The sequence below is a fragment of the Ranitomeya imitator genome, chromosome 1, assembly GCF_032444005.1.
Source record: "Ranitomeya imitator isolate aRanImi1 chromosome 1, aRanImi1.pri, whole genome shotgun sequence".
Lineage (NCBI taxonomy): Eukaryota > Metazoa > Chordata > Amphibia > Anura > Dendrobatidae > Ranitomeya > Ranitomeya imitator.
The window spans coordinates 1,178,391,803-1,178,418,401 of NC_091282.1; the positions used below are offsets into that span (position 1 = coordinate 1,178,391,803).

Below are 26,599 nucleotides of genomic sequence, written 5' to 3' on the forward strand. Positions count from 1 at the left end.
ATATATATAATTTATATTTTAATAATATATATTTTAATATATATTTTCTCTTCTACACTTCTCCAACCCGCTAAGATATACCTTCCAAGCTCCTCTAATGAAAAGAATGCTTAGTCCTCTTCGGGTGAATGGGGGTCATAACCCATCTCTGTCCGATGGGTTAAATATCACTGGATCTCAACTGGAGGACCAGAGGTGCAGTAATGGCATGAGGACGGTAATGGCAGTGATTTGTGGGCCATGTGTATAGTAGTATAGAAAAGGGTCATGTGCATCGCTGGGGTTACATAAGTGTAGATACTGGTGAAGAATCGGAGGGAGGAGATGAGCACAAATTATGGGATGGCTTATTACAGAGGGATGTCAGACATCTGGTCCATTTAATCTAGCGCTACCTACCAAATCCTGACACCCACAGATCTCCACGTTACCCAGTGACTGTAGGAGCTGAAGTGGTTTAGGGCTCCTTGAATGGAGTTCCTATCTGATCTGAGCACAGTGCTGCAGCATGTATTTACTAGCCACATCACCAAAATAGCTGAAATCCCTTGTGATGTGATCCAGGCGCCAGCTGTCACTGCACAGGGGACACAGGAATGACCACGTAAGCCGGTGCACTGCCCTGAGCCGCTGCCACCCCACCGCCGCAAGGGCATGCAAGGAAATACAGGGGAACCAAGTTTATAGAAAGTGGTAAGCAAACTGGAATTAGTTTCTGTACAAAAAGAGGGAAGTGCCGTAGATTTCAAAGTGCATCCTGATTTTAAGAAATCTGCTAGTAAATAAATCTGTCAAAGAAAAAAATCTGACTATACTGTCATCCATACAGTGTAACGTGCTCACTGTTAGGCTATGTGCACACGTCAGGATTTCTGGCAGAAATTTTCCTGAGAAAAACCTGACATTTCTGCCAGAAATCCACATGGTTTTTTTTTTCGCGTTTTTTCACGCGTTTTTGGTGCGTTTTTTCCCCCAAATGCATAGAATTGCGGGAAAAACCACAGAAAATCCACAAAATTAACCCCTTTACCCCCAAGGGTGGTTTGCACGTTAATGACCGGGCCAATTTTTACAATTCTGACCACTGTCCCTTTATGAGGTTATAACTCTGGAACGCTTCAATGGATCCTGGTGATTCTGACATTGTTTTCTCGTGACATATTGTACTTCATGAAAATGGTAAAAATTATTTGATATAACCTGCGTTTATTTGTGAAAAAAACGGAAATTTGGCGAAAATTATGAAAATTTCGCAATTTTCCAACTTTGAATTTTTATGCAATTAAATCACAGAGATATGTCACACAAAATACTTAATAAGTAACATTTCCCACATGTCTACTTTACATCAGCATAATTTTGGAACCAAAATTTTTTTTTGTTAGGGAGTTATAAGGGTTAAAAGTTGACCAGCAATTTCTCATTTCTACAACACCATTTTATTTTAGGGACCACATCTCATTTGAAGTCATTTTGAGGGGTCTATATGATAGAAAATACCCAAGTGTGACACCATTCTAAAAACTACACCCCTCAAGGTGCTCAAAACCATATTCAAGAAGTTTATTAACCCTTCTGGTGCTTCACAGGAATTTTTTGAATGTTTAAATAAAAATGAACATTTAACTTTTTTTCACAAAAAATGTAATTCAGCTCCAATTTGTTTTATTTTACCAAGGGTAACAGGAGAAAATGGACCCCAAACATTGTTGTACAATTTGTCCTGAGTATGCCAATACCCCACATGTGGGGGTAAACCACTGTTTGGGCGCATGGCAGAGCTCGGAAGCGAAGGAGTGCCATTTGACTTTTCAATGCAAAATTGACTGGAATTGAGATGGGACGCCATGTTTCGTTTGGAGAGCCCCTGATGTGGCTAAACATTGAAACCCCCCACAAGTGACACCATTTTGGAAAGTAGACCCCCTAAGGAACTTATCTAGAGGTGTGGTGAGCACTTTGACCCAACAAGTGCTTCACAGAAGTTTATAATGTAGAACCGTAAAAATAAAAAATCATATTTTTTCACAAAAATTATCTTTTTGCCCCCAATTTTTTATTTTCCCAAGGGTAAGAGAAGAAATTGGACCCCAAAAGTTGTTGTACAATTTGTCCTGAGTACGCTGATAGCCCATATGTGGGGGTAAACCACTGTTTGGGCGGATGGGAGAGCTCGGAAGGGAAGGAGCGCCGTTTGACTTTTCAATGCAAAATTGACAGGAATTGAGATGGGACGTCATGTTGCGTTTGAAGAACCACTGATGTGCCTAAACATTGAAACCCCCCACAAGTGACACCATTTTGGAAAGTAGACCCCCTAAGGAACTTATCTAGAGGTGTGGTGAGCACTTTGACCCACCAAGTGCTTCACAGAAGTTTATAATGTAGAACCGTAAAAATAAAAAATCATATTTTTTCACAAAAATTATCTTTTTGCCCCCAATTTTTTATTTTCCCAAGGGTAAGAGAAGAAATTGGACCCCAAAAGTTGTTGTACAATTTGTCCTGAGTACGCGGATACCCCATATGTGGGGGTAAACCACTGTTTGGGTGGATGGGAGAGCTCGGAAGGGAAGGAGCGCCGTTTGACTTTTCAAAGCAAAATTGACAGGAATTGAGATGGGACGCCATGTTGCGTTTGAAGAGCCACTGATGTGCCTAAACATTGAAACCCCCCACAAATGACACCATTTTGGAAAGTAGACCCCCTAAGGAACTTATCTAGAGGTGTGGTGAGCACTTTGACCCACCAAGTGCTTCACAGAAGTTTATAATGCAGAGCCGTAAAAATAAAACAAAATTTTTTTCCCACAAAAATTATTTTTTTAGCCCCCAGTTTTGTATTTTCCTGAGGGTAACAGGAGAAATTGGACCCCAAAATTTGTTGCCCAATTTGTCCTGAGTGCGATGATACACCATATGTGGGGGGAACCACTGTTTGGGCACATGGGAGGGCTCAGAAGGGAAGGAGTGCCATTTGAATGCAGACTTAGATGGAATGGTCTGCAGGTGTCACATTGCGTTTGCAGAGCCCCTAATGTACCTAAACAGTAGAAACCCCCCACAAGTGACACCATTTTGGAAAGTAGACCCCCTTAGGAACTTATCTAGATGTGTGCTGAGCGCTTTGACCCACCAAGGGCTTCACAGAAGTTTATAATGGAGAGCCGTAAAAATAAAACAAAAATTTTTTCCCACAAAAATTATTTTTTAGCCCCCAGTTTTGTATTTTCCCGAGGGTAAAAGGAGAAATTCGACCCCACAATTTGTTGTCCAATTTGTCCTGAGTGCGCTGATACCCCATATGTGGGGGGGAACCACTGTTTGGGCGCATGGGAGGGCTCGGAAGGGAAGGAGCTCCATTTGGAATGAGGACTTAGATGGAATGGTCTGCAGGTGTCACATTGCATTTGCAGAGCCCCTAATGTACCTAAACAGTAGAAACCTCCCACAAGTGACACCATTTTGGAAACTAGACCCCCTAAGGAACTCATCTAGATGTGTTGTGATAGCTTTGAACCCCCAAGTGTTTCACTACAGTTTGTAACGCAGAGCCGTGAAAATTAAAAAAAAAAATCTTTCCCCCCAAAATTATTTTTTAGCCCCCAGTTTTGTATTTTCCCGAGGGTAAGAGGAGAAATTCAACCCCAAAAGTTGTTGTCCAATTTGTCCTGAGTGCGCTGATACCCCATATGTGGGGGGGAACCACTGTTTGGGCGCATGGGAGGGCTCGGAAGGGAAGGAGCTCCATTTGGAATGAGGACTTAGATGGAATGGTCTGCAGGTGTCACATTGCATTTGCAGAGCCCCTAATGTACCTAAACAGTAGAAACCTCCCACAAGTGACACCATTTTGGAAACTAGACCCCCTAAGGAACTCATCTAGATGTGTTGTGATAGCTTTGAACCCCCAAGTGTTTCACTACAGTTTGTAACGCAGAGCCGTGAAAATTAAAAAAAAAAATCTTTCCCCCCAAAATTATTTTTTAGCCCCCAGTTTTGTATTTTCCCGAGGGTAAGAGGAGAAATTCGACCCCAAAAGTTGTTGTCCAATTTGTCCTGAGTACGCTGATACCCCGTATGTTGGGGGAAACCAACGTTTGAGCGCATGGCAGAGCTCGGAAGGGAAGGAGCGCCATTTGGAATGCAGACTTAGATGGAATGGTCTGCAGACGTCACATTGCGTTTGCAGAACCCCTAATGTACCTAAACAGTAGAAACCCCCCACAAGTGACCCCATATTGGAAATTAGACCCCCCAGGGAACTAATCTAGATGTGTTGTGAGAACTTTGAACCCCCAAGTGTTTCACTACAGTTTATAACGCAGAGCCGTGAAAATAAAAAATCTTTTTTTTTCCCACAAAAAATATGTTTTAGCCCCGAGTTTTGTATTTTCCCAAGGGTAGCAGGAGAAATTGGACCCCAAAAGTTGTTGTCCTATTTGTCCTGAGTACGCTGATACCCCATATGTTGGGGTAAACCCCTGTTTGGGCACACGGGAGAGCTCGGAAGGGAAGAAGCACTGTTTTACTTTTTCAACGCAGAATTGGCTGGAATTGAGATCGGACGCCATGTCGCGTTTGGAGAGCCCCTGATGTGCCTAAACAGTGGAAACCCCCCAATTATAACTGAAACCCTAATCCAAACACATCCCTAACCCTAATCCCAACAGTAACCCTAACCACACCTCTAACCCTGACACACCCCTAACCCTAATCCCAACCCTATTCCCAACCGTAAATGTAATCTAAACCCTAACTGTAACTTTAGCCCCAACCCAAACTGTAGCCCTAGCCCTAACCCTAGCCCTAACCCTAACCCTAGCCCTAACCCTAGCCCTAACCCTAACCCTAGCCCTAACCCTAGCCCTAGCCCTAGCCCTAGCCCTAGCCCTAACCCTAGCCCTAACCCTAGCCCTAACCCTAGCCCTAACTCTAACCCTAGCCCTAATGGGAAAATGGAAATAAATACATTTTTTTAATTTTTCCCTAACTAAGGGGGTGATGAAGGGGGGTTTGATTTACTTTTATAGCGGGTTTTTTAGCGGATTTTTATGATTGGCAGCCGTCACACACTGAAAGACGCTTTTTATTGCAAAAAATATTTTTTGCGTTACCACATTTTGAGAGCTATAATTTTTCTATATTCTGGTCCACAGAGTCATGTGAGGTCTTGGTTTTTGCGGGACGAGTTGATGTTTTTATTGGTAACATTTTCGGGCACGTGACATTTTTTGATCGCTTTTTATTCCGATTTTTGTGAGGCAGAATGACCAAAAACCAGCTATTCATGAATTTCTTTTGGGGGAGGCGTTTATACCGTTCCGCGTTTGGTAAAATTGATGAAGCAGTTTTATTCTTCGGGTCAGTACGATTACAGCGACACCTCATTTATATCATTTTTTTATGTTTTGGCGCTTTTATACGATAAAAACTATTTTATAGAAAAAATAATTATTTTTGCATCGCTTTATTCTCAGGACTATAACTTTTTTATTTTTTTGCTGATGATGCTGTATGGCGGCTCGTTTTTTGCGGGACAAGATGACGTTTTCAGCGGTACCATGGTTATTTATATCTGTCTTTTTGATCGCGTGTTATTCCACTTTTTGTTCGGCGGTATGATAATAAAGCGTTGTTTTTTGCCTCGTTTTTTTTTTTTTTTTCTTACGGTGTTTACTGAAGGGGTTAACTAGTGGGCCAGTTTTATAGGTCGGGCCGTTACGGACGCGGCGATACTAAATATGTGTACTTTTATTGTTTTTTTTTTTTTATTTAGATAAAGAAATGTATTTATGGGAATAATTTTTTTTTTTTTTTTTCATTATTTTGGAATATTTTTTTTATTTTTTTTTACACATTTGAAATTTTTTTTTTTTACTTTTTTACTTTGTCCCAGGGGGGGACATCACAGATCAGTGATCTGACAGTTTGCACAGCACTCTGTCAGATCACTGATCTGATAGGAGTGCAGGCTGCTTCACAGTGCCTGTTCTGAGCAGGCTCTGTGAAGCCACCTCCCTCCCTGCAGGACCCGGATCCGCGGCCATCTTGGATCCGGGGCTGGAGGGAGCAGGGAGGGAGGTGAGACCCTCGCAGCAACGCGATCACATCGCGTTGCTGCGGGGGGCTCAGGGAAGCCCGCAGGGAGCCCCCTCCCTGCGCGGTGCTTCCCTGTACCGCCGGCACATCGCGATCATCTTTGATCGCGGTGTGCCGGGGGCGGTCCGTGACCGCTCCTGGCACATAGTGCCGGATGTCAGCTGCGATAAACAGCTGACACCCGGCCGCGATCGGCGGCGCTCCCCCCGTGAGCGCTGCCGATCGCATATGACGTACTATTGCGTCCTTGGGAAGTAAAGCCCACCCCACATGGACGCAATAGTACGTCTAATGGCAGAAAGGGGTTAATGAACATGATGCTTTTTTTTTTTTTTTTTTACCGCGATGCGTTTTTTTCGCGGAAAAAAAACGCATCATGTGCACAAAAATTGCAGAATGCATTCTAAATGATAGGATGCATATGTCTGCAGTTTCTAATGCATTTTTATCGCGAAAAAACCTGAACGTGTGCACATACCCTTACGGTGGTATATAAAACTCCAAAAAAAAAAAACTACTCGAGAATTCCCGAGCACGCTCAGGTGACCTCCGAGTATTTTTTTAGCGCTCGGAAGTTTAGTTTTTGTTGCCGCAGCTGAATGATTTACATCTGTTAGCAGCATAAGTACATGTGGGGGTTGCCTGGTTGCGAGCACTAAAAAATACTCGGAGGACCCCCGAGCATGCTCGAGAAATCATCACTATTAATCTTACATTAAGGTGGTATATAAAACTGCAAGAAAAGTATAAAAAAAAGTTTTAAAAAAATATATATGGATTCAGTAGTCATTCAAACAGTTTAACCTGCTTTATGTATAATTATGAAAGTTTAAAATTTGTAAAAACCGCTTGGCCTGCTGCAGTTGATTAAATTTTCTTAATGAACAACAACAAAAAAATTGGTTTCAATTAATCAAGGCAACTTGGTTTCCAGAGACCTAGCCATTAGAAAATGCATAAGGGACGGGGAGATGGAAGTGCTGCTGATGGTGCACGCAGACTCCGTGGGGCAGGTGCAGCCACGCCTGTTGCTGGAGCACAAGAAGCGCACACAGTGCTCGCTCATCCCTAATAAATATAGATTTGGGGTGTGTGTATCATGTATGCACACACTAAATACTGTATAGTATATAGCCCCAATTATGGATCAGTTTTGTATTTCTGTGAATATTTTCTGTGGGGTGAAATATGGAAAGGGGCGAAGTGGCTGACAGTGGAAGTCTTTGTGCATTCATGCTGGGGATGAGGCTTTCTGGCGGGGACATCTGACTTTTCGCTTGGTATTTAGCGGGTCAGAGTTCGGCGCTTGCACGCACTGTTCACTGCGGGAGGCAGTAAGTACACGTGAGAAGATTAAGGAGATGTTTGGGGGCAGGAAGCAGAGATGCTGTAAGGCATGGATAGAGATGTGGGGCTCCTGTGAAGTGTGGATCACTAATGAGCAGAGTGTTACCAGGGGAATGTGCTCCATTGAAGTCTGACACGGTGGGGCAGAATTATTACTGGACATCCCCTGCTTAATCAGTTTAGGCAACACAGAAAATAAACCTGTGTGTACTTGCATTGTTCCAGCAGTGTGGACGCTGCTGTATCCCTTTGGGTGACATGACATATGTCCCTTTGGGTGACATGACATATGTCCCTTTGGGTGACATGACATAGTGATGGGGAATAGCAGCATCTGCGTGGTTGGAACTAGAGAAGTATACATCCTTCATAAAAATGAAGCAATGTTGTACTGGCCAACGTGGCCTGAGATGTATTTGAGGCTCCTAAACGATTGTTCTTCTGACTGACCACCAACCGTTCTTTGGCCCATTTTCAGATAATGGGTATGGGGGCCTTTTAAACTGGGGTCTAAGGACTAACGTTTCTCCTTGTGGAGAGTGACAATCCAAGCCTGGCATGCCAGAGTGAGGAGACTTTTATGCCATGCATGCTCCTCTGGGGAAATTAAATATGCAAATTGCCTCTTCAGCGAGGAAGAGAACATGATCTCTAGCCTTATGTATTAAAAGTGGCCATGCAAAAAGTCTAATATTGACTTTTTAACAAGCCTTGCCATATGACTTGGGATGAAGAAATGCAGGTGTGATGTCAGGCAAAGTATACAGTGCTGATGTCAATGAGTCCTAAGAGTAATAGATAAGGTAATAAAAACTAAGCTGTACTCTCCTCTCCTGGCCTTTTGCAATGATTTCTCATCCTCTAAAACAGTCCTATTGGACATTTTACAACTTGGCCTCCTGTGATGACTGATGACCTGGAAAGGGAGGTTTGGAATCGGCGTCCGGCAGCCGCTCATCCCCTGCTGGGTTGAGTGTATTTGGGGAAAAATTTGCAAAACGAGTGATTGGCTGAGAACTGCTAAAAAGGTGTATAGCATTATGCACCCACTATAGCTGTAATATCACTGGATTGTCCCCAAATCGGTAGAATATTTGGGGTCTTTTTCCCACTCACCCAAGTGCTGTACTAATGCAGTAGCCCAGAGTGTTCATCTTCACGTCAGACGTGACCTTTATTTACTCGGACTCCCATGACAGCACGACGAGAGAGGGGATCCGCCCATTAGGAACAGGAAACCTACAGATACAAAAGGGCGGTACCTCTCCCTTGCCTCAGTTGGTTTCCTGTTCCTGAGGGGACGGGTGCCTACAGACAGAAGGCCCAGGCCGGCCGGCCGATTACGGTAGCGGGGGGGTCTCCTACCTCGGCCGGTGCGGAGATCCCTGGAGACGCCACGGTGGTCCTTGCTGGACTTCACGGCAGTGGCGTTCGCAGCAGGGAGCGGAGTCCGGAGGATTTCCTGCATCCATCAGCGTCAGCGCAGGTAAGATATTCCCATTGGTGGTGCAGCGGTGCGGCATGGCTGCGGGTGCCGGGCTCGGATGTGTGGGGAGCTCCGGAGCGCTGCCGATCCGCCCCCGGCGTCCTGCACCGCTCTCAGCATGTGCTGCAGCGTTTCCGGGTGCAGTGACGTGGGGGGGCGGAGTTTGGTAGCCGCTTCCGGGTCGCCGGACGTCTGCGCAGGCGATCCAAGATGGCGGCGCCCATCGCATCTGAACGCCGGTTCGTCCAACAGCCCTCTGCCCTCCTAGCTGTGTCCAGAACCAATAGGGATAGCGCTGGCCTATCTGCTGACCGGATCCAAGGGGGATATAAGCAGGTTACAATGGCAGAACCCTGCTTTTGGTCATAATCCGTCATGGAGAGTGGTGGTGAGCAGCAGCAGCAGCTGTCAGACGAGATGCGTCAGAAGCCCAAAAAGGATAGAGGCGACCAACCCAGTCGAAAAAGCTCATCCGAACAGGGATCCAGAGCTTCGACTAGGAAAGAACCCCCTCGGATTCCGGGGAAGAAAAGTACGGAAAAATCCAAGCATAAGGAGTGTGCCCTCTGTGGAGTCCCCTTACCCGACTCTGGTACTAAAAAGTTATGTGCCCCCTGTATACAACAGACGGTGAGGTCTACAGGAGTGGTTGGGCGGAAGTGACCTTAGGTCAGATAGTGGTTATCACCTATATTGTCCTCCCCCAGGTAGCAGAAGAGTCCGTGAGTACGGCAAATTTAAAAGAAATGATCCGGCTAGAAGTAAGGGAGTCATTACGATCCCTATCCCAAGCGGAAGGCCCGAAGCATAGGACCCCTCTGGACTCTAATTCGTCAGAAGAGGAAAGAGAAGAAAGTATCTATCTCTCTAGTCCTTTCTCCTCTTCATCAGATGAGGAGTCTGGACGATTTTGTCTACCCTTGGATAAGATTGACAAGGTAGTCAAATCGGTTAGAGGCACGATGGGTATAGAGGAACCCAAATCACAGCCCTCAAAACAGGAGTTAATGTTTAGTGGTTTAGATCGTAAGAAACATAGATCTTTTCCGGTAAATGAGAAGATCCAAGAATTGATACTCCGAGAATGGAAGAAACCGGAAAAAAAGGGGGCCTTACCGCCGGCTTTAAAGCGCAGGTATCCCTTTGATGATCCGGTGGTGGAGACATGGGATAAAGCTCCGAGGTTGGACGCGGCAGTAGCAAAGGCGTCAAAGAAAGCCTCATTACCCTTTGAGGATATGGGGTCCCTCAAAGATCCCCTAGACAGAAAGGCGGATATTTTTCTAAAAGGTACCTGGGAGATGGCGGCTGGATCCCTCAGACCAGCAGTGGCCGCAACGTGCACAGCCAGGTCATTAATGGTCTGGCTAGATCAATTAGAGTCTCAGCTGAAGGATGGGGCATCCAGAGATTCTATTCTGAAAGCGCTTCCGACAATTCAGAATGCTGCAGCCTTCCTATCGGATGCTTCTGTGGACTCTGTCAGGATGGCGGCCAGAGCGGCAGGTCTATCTAACGCGGCTCGCAGGGCCCTATGGTTAAAGTGCTGGTCAGGTGACATCCAGCCCAGAACTAAGCTCTGCGCCATTCCGTGCGAGGGACAGTATCTCTTTGGTCCAACGCTGGACGAGTTGCTGGAAAAGGCAGGCGATGATAAAAAGAAGTTCCCAAGTCTGTACTCGGCATCCTACCGCCGACCCTTCAGTCGAAGAAGATTTGGTCGTGGGAAGAAACGCGGGTCCTCTCCCACTAGAGAGAGTTTCAGATGGGAAGACAGACGCGGTAGAGGTACGGGATATATGTTTCGCCGTTCCTCAAAGGATCAGAAAAAACCAGACCAATGACTAGCAATCCCTGTGGGGGGTAGACTGTCAGCATTCTCCTCAGCATGGCTTGACATAACGAACAGTAGATGGGTCAGAGGCATTGTTACTAAAGGTCTAAAGCTGGACTTCAATCATTGGCCTCGGGATAAATTCAAATTAACCCCTTATCGTTCCTCCCCCCTGGAGCAAGCAGCCCTAGAGGCTGAAGTCATGAACTTATGCGCCAAGAATGTATTGGTGGAAATTCCAGATTCAGAAAAAGGAAGGGGATTTTATTCTCCTCTTTTTCTGATCAAGAAGCCGGATGGATCATTTAGAACGATCATTAATCTAAAGTGTCTTAATGAGTTCCTGGTTAATGAATCCTTCAAAATGGAAACGATTAATTCAGCAATAAAGATATTGTTTAATCACTGTTTCATGGTAGTTGTAGATCTTAAAGACGCATACTATCATGTCCCAATACATGAAGATTTCCAGAAGTTCCTGAGAGTAGCGGTGTCAATGGAGGGTAGCATTCGCCATTTCCAGTTCAGAGCTCTCCCCTTTGGCTTATCAGCGGCTCCTAGGGTGTTCACAAAACTAGTGGCCGAGGTCATGGCGCACTTACGAGAGTCCGACATCCTGATCATTCTCTACTTGGATGACTTCCTTATAGTAGGGAGCTCAGCAGACCATTGCCTATCCCAGCTAGAAACAGCCACATCCAGACTGGAGCGTCTGGGGTGGATCATAAATTATGAGAAATCGCGTTTACAGCCTCAAAAAATACAAAGATTCTTAGGACTGTCATTAAACTCAGAATCCCAACAGTGTTGTCTTCCACCCGACAAATCATTACATATCCAGCAACAGGTGTCTAAAGCAATTGACAAACCATCCATGACCCTTAGACAGGCTATGTCACTATTGGGTTCCTTAACCTCTTGCATTCCCGCTGTCCGTTGGGCCCAATTCCACACCAGACCATTACAATATGAGGTGCTGGTTAATGACAAAATCTTACAGGGGTCCCTGCAGAGTCAGGTTACTTTAGGTCCAAAAGCACTCACATCTCTTAAGTGGTGGCTAGTCAGTGAAACTTTATCGGCGGGGGTTCCCTGGGTGTCTCAGGTAACACGTGTGGTAACAACTGATGCTAGCCCTGCGGGTTGGGGAGCACACATGGATGACATGATGATTCAGGGTCTATGGCCCCCTCCCCTAATATCAGCCTCCTCCAACCAGAAAGAGTTAATGGCAGTAGAGCTTTCAGTGAAAAAATTCCTCTCATATCTGCAGGGTCATCATGTCAAGATCCTATCGGACAACCGGGTGACGGTCGCGTACATAAATCATCAGGGTGGAACTCATTCCGAGTCACTGATGAGAGTGGCGGATCGTCTGTTCCAGACAGCAGAGAATCACTTTTTATCCCTATCCGCTCTACACATAAGAGGAAAGGAAAACGTCAAAGCGGACTTTCTAAGCCGCAACACCTTGAAGCAAGGGGAGTGGTCCCTAAACAATCGTGTGTTCGATCAGATTGTCCACAAATGGGGACATCCAGATGTAGATCTATTTGCTACCAGGGACAACCGGAAGACAACAAAATTCTGTTCCCTAAATCCCAGGGAGAATCCTCTAGCCGTAGACGCTTTTCTGATCAATTGGGATTTTCAGCTGGCATATGCATTTCCTCCACTAGGCCTATTACCCTTAGTAGTCAGGAAGATAAGAGAAGATCGAGCCAGGGTTATATTGATTGCCCCATTCTGGGCCAGAAGGGCCTGGTTCACTTGGCTCAGGATCATGTCAGTGGAGGATCCCTGGGTGCTTCCGGAGATTCCGGATTTGCTCTACCAGGGTCCGATCAGTCATCCGCAAGTAAAGAACCTTCATTTAACGGCATGGATTTTGAAAGGGCGTTACTGAAAAACAAAGGGTTCTCCCCGAGTTTGATTGAAACCCTTATGAAAAGTAGGAAACAAATAACCACAACGATCTACGCCAGGACCTGGCGAAAGTTTCTGGCCTCTTCTGATTTCAATTTAGAAGAAGGAATACCTGTAAAACAAATTTTAGAATTCCTGCAAAAAGGCTTAGAGCTAGGTCTATCCACTAGTACTCTAAAGGTACAGGTCTCGGCCCTAGGGGCTCTATTCTCCTGTAACATCGCCAATAATTACTGGATCTCAAGGTTCATTAAGGCATCCAGTAGATCTAGACCCATTCAGAAAGATAGATCTATGCCTTGGGATCTCAACTTAGTCCTATCAGCATTGACTAAAGAGCCATTTGAACCTTTACAATCAGCTTCAATTAAGGCCTTATCCCTTAAGACAGCTTTTCTGGTAGCAATTACATCTGCCCGTAGAATAGGAGACATACAAGCTCTCTCCAGGGTATCCCCTTATACAGAGTTTCTACCAGAAACCGGACCCAGCCTATTTACCAAAAGTGTCATCACGGTTTCACAGGTCACAAGAGATAATTTTACCATCCTTCCTCCCTAATCCTGCTAACCCTAAGGAAGAACTACTCCATACATTAGACGTGAGGAGATGCCTGCTAGAATACATCTCTGTTACCGACACATGGAAGAAAGATGATGCATTATTTTTATCTTTCCAAAATCCTAGAAAGGGACTCAGGGTATCAAAATACACACTAGCAAAGTGGATTAGGGAGGCTTTGGCTTATACTGCAGGTGGGGGTCCGGCTCCGCAGAATCTGAGGGCGCATTCCACCAGGGCCATGGCTACATCCTGGGCGGAAAAATCTGGAGTATCAATCGACCAGATATGTAAGGCGGCCACATGGTCATCCCCGTCCACCTTCTTTAAGCACTATAGGTTGGATTTGGGGGCTTCCTCTGATCTCACATTCGGGTTAAGGGTGCTACAAGCCATAGTCCCTCCCTAAGGTACCTTACATCTCTGTAATTCTCTCGTCGTGCGGTCATGGGAGTCCGAGTAAAGCATTAAGCTACTTACTGGTAGCGGCATTTCTCGGAGGCCCATGACAGCACCCTTAGTTCCCTCCCTATTCACGTGGGGGTTGCACTTCCTATAGATGTATATATCTCACACATGATACCAGTTCCAAATAATTAGCTGGAGATTTGTATATAATCTGTATATAATTTGTATATAGTGTATATTTTTTGTGCCACTAACCGCGGTAGTCTTCTCAAGACTCTGAAATACAACTGAGGCAAGGGAGAGGTACCGCCCTTTTGTATCTGTAGGTTTCCTGTTCCTAATGGGCGGATCCCCTCTCTCGTCGTGCTGTCATGGGCCTCCGAGAAATGCCGCTACCAGTAAGTAGCTTAATGCTTTCGTGGTTGTAATGCAATTTTCCCCCTCGTTCCAGTAAAGTGTGTGTTCTGCATGAGAGAGCCCGTTATTTACTTCAATTTATATTTAATAAAATGTCCTTGTAATGGAGTACAATTATCTTCTCCTCCTTTTAACCCTGCTGTTCTGTTGGTCAAAAATGACCGACTTTGAACTTCAATATTCTTTAAAATATTCAAGATGCGGCTCTGAAACCCGTGGCCGACCGACCCATCCTCATTTAAGTCAATCAACCACAAGTTTCAGAACCGCATCTTGAACACCCCAAAAAATACCAAAGTTCAAAATAGGTCTCCCCAGACCGAACAGAACAGCAGGGTTAAAGCTGATCCTTGTAAGTTGCCATGGAGTGTACGCTGCCTTCATATATTGGGATGGCGGAGCGGCTCCTCTGTGCCGGATGAGTCGGCGATGGGCTCAGTCACTATAGTCGGTGTATGGCGCCATCGGGGGGATGACAGCAGGGTCCTGGTGGCCTATGTAACGAAAAGCATTTATAACAAGAACCAGTGTACCATAACATATACATAAAATAGATTTTTTTTTGTTAGTTTGCTTCCTGGGGGCAGTTTTTAGCAGACATGGCCAAGCTTGGGGCATATGCACGTTTGGCAAAGAGTGGAGCTGCAGTGTTATGTGAAATGATCATTACAGAGATAGTGACATTTTTTGCTAATTGAACGGACGGTTCACTTCCTTCCATTATGGCATCACTACTTGTTGAACCTTTAGAAAATAAAAAGGCCCGAGATCTGTAACGTAAGCGCCAAACTTTGGCTACTGCTCTAACATCGTAGCCCAATGCACTGTTGTCTTCATAACATTCATTCACTTTCACACTTTGCAGCTTCTTACCACTTCTGACAGCTCAAGGATCGCCCACCAAACGTGCAACTTTAATATCGGTACAGTGGTGCAAATCACTTCATAGGACCACCCCTTGTGTATGTAAGAGGCGTCGGCAGGATGGCGCGGGCGGTTTTCCATCTTGGGCTTTGCTACAGATAAACATTGAAGTGGTAAAAACTGAAACGGCTTTTTTTTGTAATAAAATAAAGCTGTAGGATGCCCGTATTTTATCATATTTAAGGTGTTAAAAATAAAATGTCCATTTTATCTACTGTAAATTACCATCTGATGGTGGCCTTCAGGTACATGTTAGATGAAAGTTGGTGGGATCGGCCGATCATCTGATGTGTGTGAGGTCCTCCTAACGCGTCCCAGCAGATTGGGTTATTGGGTTGATGTCATTTCTGTACTCGATCGTTTTGTTTTCAGGGGAGATGTTGTCCGGCAGGGTCTTTATCCTCTCCCAACAAATATATATATATATCTATATATAGATATATCTATCTATCTATCTATCTATATATATATATATATTTTATCAAGCTGTAATTGTACCTGAAACGTGCAATTTTTGTATGCATATAATCAAATCCTATGACGATATTTTTATTTTTTTATTTATGCAAATAATACATGGTATTTCTTTTGTGCCTTCATCCAGGGCCTGATAAAGTCAAACTATGAATGGTGAATCCAATGCAGGGGTGGTGACTTCACCACCCCCAACAAATGCTCCCCATAAAGAGAAGTATTTTGACCGTGTGGACGAGAACAACCCAGAATACTTGAGAGAGAGGAACATGGCACCGGACCTTCGTCAGGACTTCAATATGATGGAGCAGAAGAAGAGGGTGTCCATGATCCTTCAGAGCCCGGTGAGTAAGACCCAGTCTGAATCGCGTCACTTCGGAGAACCTCATTGACATTACTGTCGCCAGGACACTGTGTGTAGCTGGGAATAAATCTGGAATCTGAGGCATTTTAATTAAAGTGATTGATCTCCTGCAGGTCCCGGGCAGCAGCAGCGTGACATTTACTTCTCAACACTCTCGTTAAATGTTGCTGCATGAAGGCCGATTTGATCAGTGCAGAAATCGGCCCAGAAAGGGCTCACTACTTCTTCAATTAAACACACCAAGCTTTTCTAAATTGTAATGCGATTATTGGATGTTTTGGTGTATATACAGATTAGCCATATGGGCCCAACTTTGCATTTGTGCTGCAAACTTCCCACAGCAAAATTGACACTTTTACAAAACGCTGCAAAAAAAGTGTTTTTTGAAACCACACATTGGGTAGGGAGGGATCCACTACCAGAGAGCAAAGCGCTCACTTAACACGGCAGGAGCTACACATGCATACTGCCAATCCATCCTTTGTAGAATTCCTAGTAATAGCTTCTTAGCCGATCTCTGCTTTCTGAGGCCGTCCCATGGGGAATGAATGGCAAAGTGTGGTGCACGTGCAGCGACCGCTGCATGGACATGAGGCATTTCGGAGCTTGCTCTTTGCAGTCGCACCTCAAAAGATCCGAAAGCTATGGATGTGATTAGGTAGTGGCTCACTTCTGGGAATGACCCTCTAAAAGGATATTCCAGCTCCTCTACCCTCTGCTTCTGGGGGTGAGGGGCCCATGACGTCAGTCTACTGATTTTTTTATTTTATTTATTTATTTATTTTCCCCACCCCTCCATTAAAAAAAAATAAAAAAAAAATTGTTGCATTAAAATCTATTTTTTTTTGTTTTTTTGCTTCTTTTCTTGCATTGTTTTTACTTGAGCTTTTTACCCATTCATTTGAATGGATGAAAATCACTGCAAAAAATACTGAAAGAACTGATCGCTACATCTTGGCAAAAGTCGCAACTGGGACTCAGAATAAACGTTTAAAGAAAACCGCACCGTGTGCATGAGATTTCAGAAATTTCATAAAATATGTTGGTATTGTAAAACGCTGCTTATTTCATGCACAGAGTACACTGCCTAAAATGCGCTGGAAATACATTCTTCAAAAATGCCATGTGTGAACATACCCTTAGGCCACATTCACACGTTGCGACCTGTCCTGCGGGTTTTCCCGCAGCGGATTTGATAAATCTGCAGGGCAAACCCGCTGCGGTTATCCCTGCAGATTTATCGCAATTTGTCCTGCGGGTTCCGCTGCGGGATTTTACCCCTACTATTGATGCTGCATATGCAGCATCAATAGTAATGTTAAAAATAATAAAATACTGATATATATATATATATATATATATATATATATATATATATATATATATATATATATATATATATATATATATATATATATATATACACATATACATATACGGTCCGGTTCCAAAGATGCTGTGCGACCAGGACCTTCGGTGACATCACGGTCATGTGACCGCGACGTCACCGCAGGTCCTGGTCGCATAGCAAACCTGAGACCGGACGGCCGCGTGCAGCGCTGAGACTTCAGAGGTGAGTATAGCATTATTTTTTATTTTAATTCTTTTTTTTTTTTTTTAACACAAATATGGTTCCCGGGGCCTGGAGGAGAGTCTCCTCTCCTCCACCCCGGGTATAACCCGCACATTATCCGCATTACTTCCCGCATGGTGGGCACAGCCCCATGCGGGAATTAAGCGGTTCAATGCATTTCTATGGGTGCAGAATCGCTGCGATTCTGCACAAAGAAGTGACATGGTCCTTCTTTTTTTCCGCAGCAATTCAGCGCGGTTTTTTTTGGGTTTTTCCGCATCATGTGCACTGCGGTTTTTGTTTTCCATAGGGTAACATTGTACTGTACCCTGCATGGAAAACAGCTGCGGACCCGCAGCGGCAAAATCGCCGCAGTTCCGCAGTAAAAACCGCATAGTGTGAACATACCCTTAAGCAGTTCTTGAAATTGAATGGTCAGCGCAGGAGAAACAAAAAAAAAAAATCTGATAGTTTGTTACATAGTTCCTTACCCAATAAATCCACTCCTTTCTCCAGGGGTTGTTCAGTGAAAGTTAGGCTATGTTCCCATGTCCAGTAATCATCCGTTAGGACAGATCCAGCAGCAATCTGTTGGCAAAAAAGTTGTGCGAACACAACTTTTCAGTCCGTTTTTAAATAACTAGTCTCTTTTGCATCCGTTTTTCTTTAGCATTGAAGTCTAGGATCGTTAATTTAGCCATCCATTTTTTTTTCCATGGGTAAAGAATTAGTTTTTTGCTTGCTGGATCCACTTTTTTAACAAACTGATCCTACTACTGGATCCAGTAAGCGCAAAAAGAATTGAACTGTTACTGGATCCTGTAAGCAAAAATACCCTGATCCTTTTGCAAATGAAAAAAAAAACAAAAACGGATGGCTAATTAACAGATCCATGTGAGTCTATGCAGGGCATCCTAAAACTCTCTATAGAGAAAGACCTTTTTGTGTTTTGGGTTTTTTTTTGCCACTGAGCTTAATTATTTTTCAGGCATTTTGTGATGAACTGGAAACAATGATCCAAGACCAGCTGAAGAAAGGAAAAAACCCAACTGGTCTGCTGGCTCTACAACAGATAGCAGACTTCATGACTACGACGGTACCAAGTGTTTACCCATCAGCTCCGCATGGCGGGATGGCGGCATTAAACCTGAGTAAGTGCGCTATACTGTTGCCCTGAAAAAGCATGAGGGGTGGGTGTAATAATATATAGTAATCAGTGTTGGAGAACTGCGTTATTTGTGATATGGATACAGTGGGAACAACTGCGTTTGCTCACTGTGTTTACAAAACATAAAAGTTAAAAATTGTTGGATTGGCCATCGATATCTGACCAGTGGGGGCCAAATTTGAGAATTCATCTTCATAAATTTACATTAATTTATATTTCACAGCTCCATAGTTTCGATAGCAACTGGGCGGCTTTGTCCCCAATTCCAGTGGCCCCTTCAATCCTCTGATTCTGTTGGCTTCCAAAGAGTGAGATCCACTGCTGTGTGCTGTAAATGGCCTCGCCAAAGAATAGTCCTAATCCACAGCCGTGTGCTATAGATGGCCTCGCCATAGGATAGTCCTAATCCACAGCCGTGTGCTATAGATGGCCTTGCCAAAGGATAGTCCTAATCCACAGCCGTGTGCTATAGATGGCTTTGCCAAAGGATAGTCCTAAGCCACAGCCGTGTGCTGTAGATGGCTTTGCCAAAGGATAGTCCTAATCCACAGCCGTGTGCTATAGATGGCCTCGCCAAAGAATAGTCCTAATCCACAGCCGTGTGCTATTGATGGCCTCGCCATAGGATAGTCCTAATCCACAGCCGTGTGCTATAGATGGCTTTGCCAAAGGATAGTCCTAATCCACAGCCGTGTGCTATAGATGGCCTTGCCAAAGTATAGTCCTAATCCACAGCCGTGTACTGTAGATGGTCTCACCAAAGGATAGTCTTAATCCACGGCCGTGTGCTGTAGATGGCCTCGACAAAGGGTAGTCCTAATCCACAGCCGTGTGCTCTAGATGGCCTTGCTATAGGATAGTCCTAACACAGCCGTGTGCTGTAGATGGCCTTGCTATAGGATAGTCCTAATCCACAGCCGTGTGCTGTAGATGCCCTTGCCAAAGGGTAGTCGTAATCCACAGCCGTGTGCTCTAGATGGCCTTGCCAAAGGGTAGTCGTAATCCACAGCCGTGTGCTCTAGATGGCCTTGCCAAAGGGTAGTCGTAATCCACAGCCGTGTGCTCTAGATGGCCTTGCCAAAGGGTAGTCGTAATCCACAGCCGTGTGCTGTAGATGCCCTTGCCAAAGGGTAGTCGTAATCCACAGCCGTGTGCTCTAGATGGCCTTGCTATAGGATAGTCCTAACACAGCCGTGTGCTGTAGATGGCCTCACCAAAGGGTAGTCCTAATCCACAGCCGTGTGCTGTAGATGGCCTCACCAAAGGGTAGTCCTAATCCACAGCCGTGTGCTGTAGATGCCCTTGCTATAGGATAGTCCTAATCCACAGCCGTGTGCTGTAGATGCCCTTGCTATAGGATAGTCATAATCCACAGCCGTGTGCTGTAGATGGGTTTGGGTTGGGGATTTTTTTCCCCATCTTTTCCTCCCTTTCTTCCAAGAGTCTTAGCTCTTTTTTTTTCCATCCACATAGCCGTATGAGAGCTTGATTTTTGCCGGACAAGTTGTAGTTTTAAATTACACTATTCATTCTACCATATAGTGCGCTGAAAAATGGGAAACAAATTACAAGTGCGTTGAAATTGCAAAAAAAAAAGTGCAATTTCACAATTTTTGGAGGTCTCTTTTATTTACCATGTTCAATATGTGGTAAAACTGATCTGGCAATATGAATCTCCAGGTCAGTACAAGTGTGCAGATACCAAACATAATAGAATTTTATTTTATTTTTTTTCACCTAGGGGAAAAAAAAACACTTTCTTTTTTGCCTCTGTTACCATTTTTCGGGACCCGTATAGTTTTCATTTTTTCTGGATATGGTTCTGTGAGGGCTTATTTTTTTTTTTTTTTTTGTGCCCCAAGCGGATGTTTTTAGTGATACCCTATTGGTGGAGATACGCTGTTTTGATGGCCTCTTAGTGTGTTTTATTGTAATGTTGCAGTGGCACAAAAAAAAATGTAATTCTGGCGGTTTGATTTTTTTTCTTTTTCTCGTTTTGCCATTTACCGATTACAATTAATTTACTTAGCAGCGATACCATATGTATTTTGTTATTGTTTTTCAGTGGGGCAAAGAAGGGTTGATATGAATTTTTTGTGGGGACTTTTCTTTTTACTTTTTTTTTCATTTCATATTCTTTAAAACTTTTTTTTTTTCTTACTGTATTTAATAGTTCCCTTAGGGGACTTGACACTGCGATCGTCTGATCGCTTGTACTATAGTGAAAATTCCGATCTATGAACGCTGGCCATGGGCTGGCTTTCTCAGGAGTATTGTAGTGACAATCACGGAGGTAATCAGCAGACCATCGGCAGCGGTCTCGCCCGTGGCTGTTGAAGACACATGATGGCTGATTAAATCGGCGAACATCTGCCAGGAAAGATGCGGCCTTGCATGCCGAAAGACAGGGACATGATCTATGATATACGTGAAGGGGTTAAAAGGAATAGGTCTCCTCAGAAAACACTACCTACAGATATAGGGTTTATTTTCAGGTAAATAGTGTTACACTGATTTCTTACTGAAAGTTTGGCCATCGTGAGAAAATTAACTTATTTTCTCCCAGGAGCTGCCGGCTTTTAGTCAAATCTGTACTCGTCCCTGGCATTTTGATTACAGCCCATGACTGAAATCCAGCTGTCAAACACGCCCAGGCACTTTTGAGAGCCGGCATTGCAGTGCATCTGTGCAGAGTGAACTGTCAATCAAAGGGCGGAGGCGTGTTTTCAGCTCATGACTGAAAGCTGGCAGCTCGCAGGAGGCAAGAAGTCAATTTCCTACTTGTAGCCCCATGGTCAGAGGCCGAACAGAATTGAATCGCTAATGACATGCAAATGAACCCCATGTCTGCAGGTAAATAGCGTTTTCTGAGATGACTGGTTCCCTTTAATTTATTTTTTTTCTGTTGGTGAGAAACTCTCACATTATTCCACAAGGTAGAGGAGCACTTTGTCCATCAGCATGGTGTCTTATGGGTCTGCATTCAGTTTTGGTACATTTTTATACTAATCTTGCCAGGGAAAACTCTACAGTGCGATTGCGAGAATTCTTTATATAGATCCAACGTTCTTTTATCAGGTGGCAATTACAGCAAAGTTGGATGGGGGGGTCCTTATTTTTCAGGTCCATTTCCTGCGTAGCACATTGTTCATTTTGCAGTATTGACAGATGAAGCAAGGTCATTCCATGAGATCTATAACTGTGGGTAATGAGAGGCTGGCCGTATAAATTATGCAGGTCTGTCCATTCAGTAAAAAGACAAAGTTACGAAGACTGTTTCTAGCCCGGAAAGCTAGATACAGACTCATCTGCAATCCTCCTTGTATATTTTCTGTTCAGGAACGTGTTTTAACCCCCCCGGTGTGTCTGATTACAGGCTTGGGTATGGTAACGCCCGTGAACGACCTGAGAGGGTCCGACTCTATCGCTTATGAAAAGGGAGAGAAACTGCTTCGATGTAAGCTGGCGGCATTTTATCGATTAGCTGATCTGTTTGGGTGGTCTCAACTGATCTACAATCACATTACTGTAAGTATCAGAATATTACCAGATCTGTGTCTGACGGCTGGACTCTCTTCTTTTGCAGACATAGCTGTAATGATTTCCCCACTTGTGACATATCAGAAGCTAGTTGGGTGGGGTTCCAGTTGCTGGGGATCTGGATGCTTCTTTCCATTACCGAAGCCCCAGATTAGGGCTGTTCTCCTCCAAGACAGAAGTTGGGCTCAGACTTTCTCTAGCGTTAATCCTCGGAGGGGAGCAGCCCTCATATAAGCGCTTCTGTCCTTCCATTTTAACAATCGGAGGAGGGTCTCTGCAACCTGGACCTCCACTGATCAAAACTTCTGACATGTCTCCATGAGGCGTCAAATGTTTTCTGACAGTGAAATTATACTATAAAATGCACCGTGTGCTCCAAGTAATGACAACTTTATTTCAGCTATAAAGCCGCAAGAGACTTTTCCGCCCCTTTCCTTTTGATCTTGTCAGACCTTTCAATGAAGACACATGCTTTATCATTTGATAAGTGAATAAATTGATAATAATCCATGTTTTATATCATGGAGTGCAGCCAACATGGCTTTTAAGGTTGTAAAGCAAAGTCCTCATTGCAAATCTAGAGAAAGTCAAATGAAAACACGAAGATCATAAGAAGTCGCTCCTCTTCATTCCGCAGTCACACGAGACCTAATCTACTCGCTGTGCTGTGTATTCTGCCATCACACAAACTTAGCACACTCATTTTTTGTTTTTGCGTTTGCTTCGTTGTCTTTCCCTTTAATTAAGAAGATGTATTACTCTTTAGGGGTCAGGATTTAGAGAAAAACAATATTAATAAGTATACTCTTTACAAAAGCTGTTTGTTTTCAGCAGCTATTCTTAATAGCGTTGTGCAGTGCCTTTTTATTTTCTTACTTGGAGATTGACCTAGTATAGTCCATTACTATTTGTCAATGCCAGGAAATGATGGGTGCTGCTCAATCCCTAAGTATATACCATTTTTGTGTTTTAAATCCTCCATTCAGTTCGTGATGTTTTTTTTGTCTCTAGAGGGCGTGTCTTGTGGGATCCTCTGGGGCGTGTCTTGTGGGATCCTCTGGGGCGTGTCTTGTGGGATCCTCTGGGGCGTGTCTTGTGGGGTCCTCTGGGGCGTGTCTTGTGGGGTCCTCTGGGGCGTGTCTTGTGGGGTCCTCTGGGGCGTGTCTTGTGGGGTCCTCTGGGGCGTGTCTTGTGGGGTCCTCTGGGGCGTGTCTTGTGGGGTCCTCTGGGGCGTGTCTTGTGGGGTCCTCTGGGGCGTGTCTTGTGGGGTCCTCTGGGGCGTGTCTTGTGGGGTCCTCTGGGGCGTGTCTTGTGGGGTCCTCTGGGGCGTGTCTTGTGGGGTCCTCTGGGGCGTGTCTTGTGGGGTCCTCTGGGGCGTGTCTTGTGGGATCCTCTGGGGCGTGTCTTGTGGCCGCTTTTCATTACTCTGTGAGCTACGCCCCCTTGTTGAAGACCATGAAAATTAGCACTAAATAAAGGCCCCTACTCCTTTTTCATAAAATATTTCGATGATATCCCATCACTATAGGAACAATATGGGTCCCACCCCAAGGACCCTCTTGATTCTCAGAATGAAGGGACTGTAGCGCCACATGGAGGGGTGCCAGAGGACACCCAACAATAATAATGTGATGGTGGCATATTCTGGCGATAAGCCATCACTGTGAGATGGTAAAAACCTCTTTAACACTCTCTGCTCCTTCTTTTAATAGTTTTAGCTGGATTTATAGTGAATCAATTTTTTTTTTTCTTCATGGTGTTATGAGACTCTGCCCTTTGTTAATGTTTACACGACAGGAACTTCCACCTTTTTAATGATATCTGACAATTTGGGGCAGTGTGATCAAATTGTGCACGCATCCTACTATAATTGATGGACAGGTGTGTTACTGATGCTGTCATTCATCAGTGCAGTGAGAGGCCCTGGATAAGCCCTTGATTCTCAGATTGCTCTTTTTTTTACCTCCCGTACACCCACCCATTGTACTAGTCAGATAATAATTTTACTGGAATTACACTTTAAGAAAAAAAGGTGCATTTACTTAAGCACAAACTATTCTACACTTGTTGTAAAATGCAATCTGATTCCTGCAGCTATGTAAATGCTTGTGACCCCGTGTCCTGTGTCTGATGCAGGTCAGAGTGAGTTCAGAGCAAGAACACTTCCTTATTGTTCCTTTCGGGCTCCTTTATAGTGAAGTCACCGCCTCCAGTTTGGTAAGTTTCCTCTTTGAAGTCCGTCCATTAAGTTGCAAGAAGCTAAAGCCCTGGGAATCCAGACTGTGCTCAGCTGGGTCCTCAATGCCGGCTCTCATTAAAAAATACAGATTATATCCCTGGAATAGTGGTGTGTGTGTGTATAGATATAGAGATGTAGAAATGTAGAAGATACCTAGATGGGGAGATGTGTGTATGGCTGATTATCGGGAGCGCTCCGGTATCCGGGTTCCCGATGCAGCTATTCAGTAAGCTCTATAGCTATTCAGATAAGCTCTTATCCAAAGCGATTTAAGGTACCTTCACACTAAGCGACGCTGCAGCGATACCGACAACGATGTCGATCGCTGCAGCGTCGCTGTTTGGTCGCTGGAGAGCTGTCACACAGACAGCTCTCCAGCGACCAACGATCCCAAAGTCAGCCGGTCAGCCGGAAAGCAGAGCGGTGACGTCACAGCTGTGCTTTCCGGCCGCTGTGCTCACAGCCAGTGCAGGAGGAGTGCAGAGCACAGCGCCGGGGACAGACAGCAGAAGGTAAGTATGTAGTGTTTGTTTTTTTTTTTTACTTTTACGATGGTAACCAGGGTAAACATCGGGTTACTAAGCGCGGCCCTGCGCTTAGTAACCCGATGTTTACCCTGGTTACCAGTGAAGACATCGCTGAATCGGCGTCACACACGCCGATCCAGCGATGTCTGCAGGGAGTCCAGCGACGAAATAAAGTTCTGGACTTTCTGCAGCGACCAACGATGGCACAGCAGGATCCTGATCGCTGCTGCCTGTCAAACTGAACGATATCGCTATCCAGGACGCTGCAACGTCACGGATCGCTAGCAATATCGTTGTGAAGTTGTTTAGTGTGAAGGTACGTTTACTCACCACTAGTTGGCATAATCTTTTATTTGTTTTATCCACTTTAACCGGATAAGACCCTATTGCGCATTTCTCTCTTCCTTAGTATGTTTTCTGCTCAATGTTTTAGGTAAAAGTCAACCTTCAAGGTGACATAGTGGACCGTGGCAGTACAAACCTAGGAGTGAATAAAGCCGGATTCACACTGCATTCTGCTGTTTATGCCGCCCGCCCTGATGTGAAGTGCATTGTCCATATCCATACCCCTGCGGGGGCTGCAGTAAGTGTGCAGAGCAGCGCTCTTTTACCTTGTCTCTCTTTAGTTGTGTGTTTTTTCCTGGTGTCCTTATTTTCAGCTGGGGCACTGCTGTACAGGGGACATGGAGGAGACGTGCTGCCAGTGTAGGGCTGTGGCCCCTTCACTGTCAGGATTGTTGAGGGTTCCGGAAGTCATAAAGTGGCTGCATTTCCTAGCAATATGCCATCCTTTATTGTAGAACCTTTTGCACAGATGTGAGCGGCACACCTGGCTTCTGCACAAGCCCCATACACTTTCCGCTGCCGTATTTGAGGCCGATCAAAAAGTCACAGAAACCAACGCTTCTATTTGTGACTATCTGCTGTATTTGTGGACCAGAGATGTGAAAGTTGTGACTTTCTCTCCAAGGTGTCTGCCATGAAATGTGGCTTACTGCCGCTGTCTCCGGAGTCCCTGTGCCTAGGAGAGGTGGCCTATCATGACTATCATGGCATACTGGTCGATGAGGAGGAGAAGACATTAATACAGAAAAACGTGGGTCCCAGAAGCAAAGTGAGCATTTCTTGTAATCTGATTGTACCATAGAATTTGCCTGCTACATTGTAATTCTATCTATATATAATATATATTTTTTAAAGGTGCTTATTCTCCGAAATCACGGCCTCGTAACCATGGGAGAAACTGTAGAAGAGGCTTTTTATTATATCCACAACCTTGTGTCTGCCTGTGAGATCCAGGTAATTCTTCTAACGTTCATAGGTCTCACATCTGATTTATTTTATTTTTTTTTGCAGCTAGATAATGAAGTGTTCTGTTTTGTCTGACAAATGGGTGGGGACATACTGAAAATTCCTACATACTAGATGACGCACTGACGGCGGAGATTTGTTTTCTTTGTATATTGCATTAGGTCCTTACACAATATTTCCTTGCCTTAGGTACGCACCCTCGCAAGTGCAGGGGGACCAGACAACTTGGTACTACTAGATCCTGGCAAATACAAAAAGTCTCGCTCACCTGAGTCACCGTCTGGCGACGCCATTGCACATCCAAAATGGCTTGTTGGGGAGCAGGAATTTGAAGCCCTCATGCGAATGCTGGATAATCTAGTAAGCAAAGTGTTACCGACATTGTTGAGCTTTTTTTT

At 44.6% G+C, this 26,599-nt stretch overlaps 1 protein-coding gene across 9 annotated transcripts in view; it reads left to right on the forward strand.

Moving 5' to 3' along the window:
• The window catches only part of ADD1 (adducin 1), a 115,209-nt gene that overhangs the window by 48,504 nt on the left and 40,106 nt on the right, over positions 1-26,599 (forward strand). For all 9 annotated transcript variants that reach the window (XM_069744734.1, XM_069744732.1, XM_069744736.1 and 6 more), the window contains exons 2-9: positions 15,610-15,823; positions 18,405-18,567; positions 21,961-22,112; positions 24,261-24,341; positions 25,324-25,473; positions 25,861-26,004; positions 26,091-26,189; positions 26,391-26,561. In XM_069744734.1, coding sequence (XP_069600835.1) covers positions 15,629-15,823; positions 18,405-18,567; positions 21,961-22,112; positions 24,261-24,341; positions 25,324-25,473; positions 25,861-26,004; positions 26,091-26,189; positions 26,391-26,561 — 1,155 coding nt within the window. In that variant the 5' untranslated portion in view covers positions 15,610-15,628. The remainder of the gene's footprint in view (positions 1-15,609; positions 15,824-18,404; positions 18,568-21,960; positions 22,113-24,260; positions 24,342-25,323; positions 25,474-25,860; positions 26,005-26,090; positions 26,190-26,390; positions 26,562-26,599) is intronic.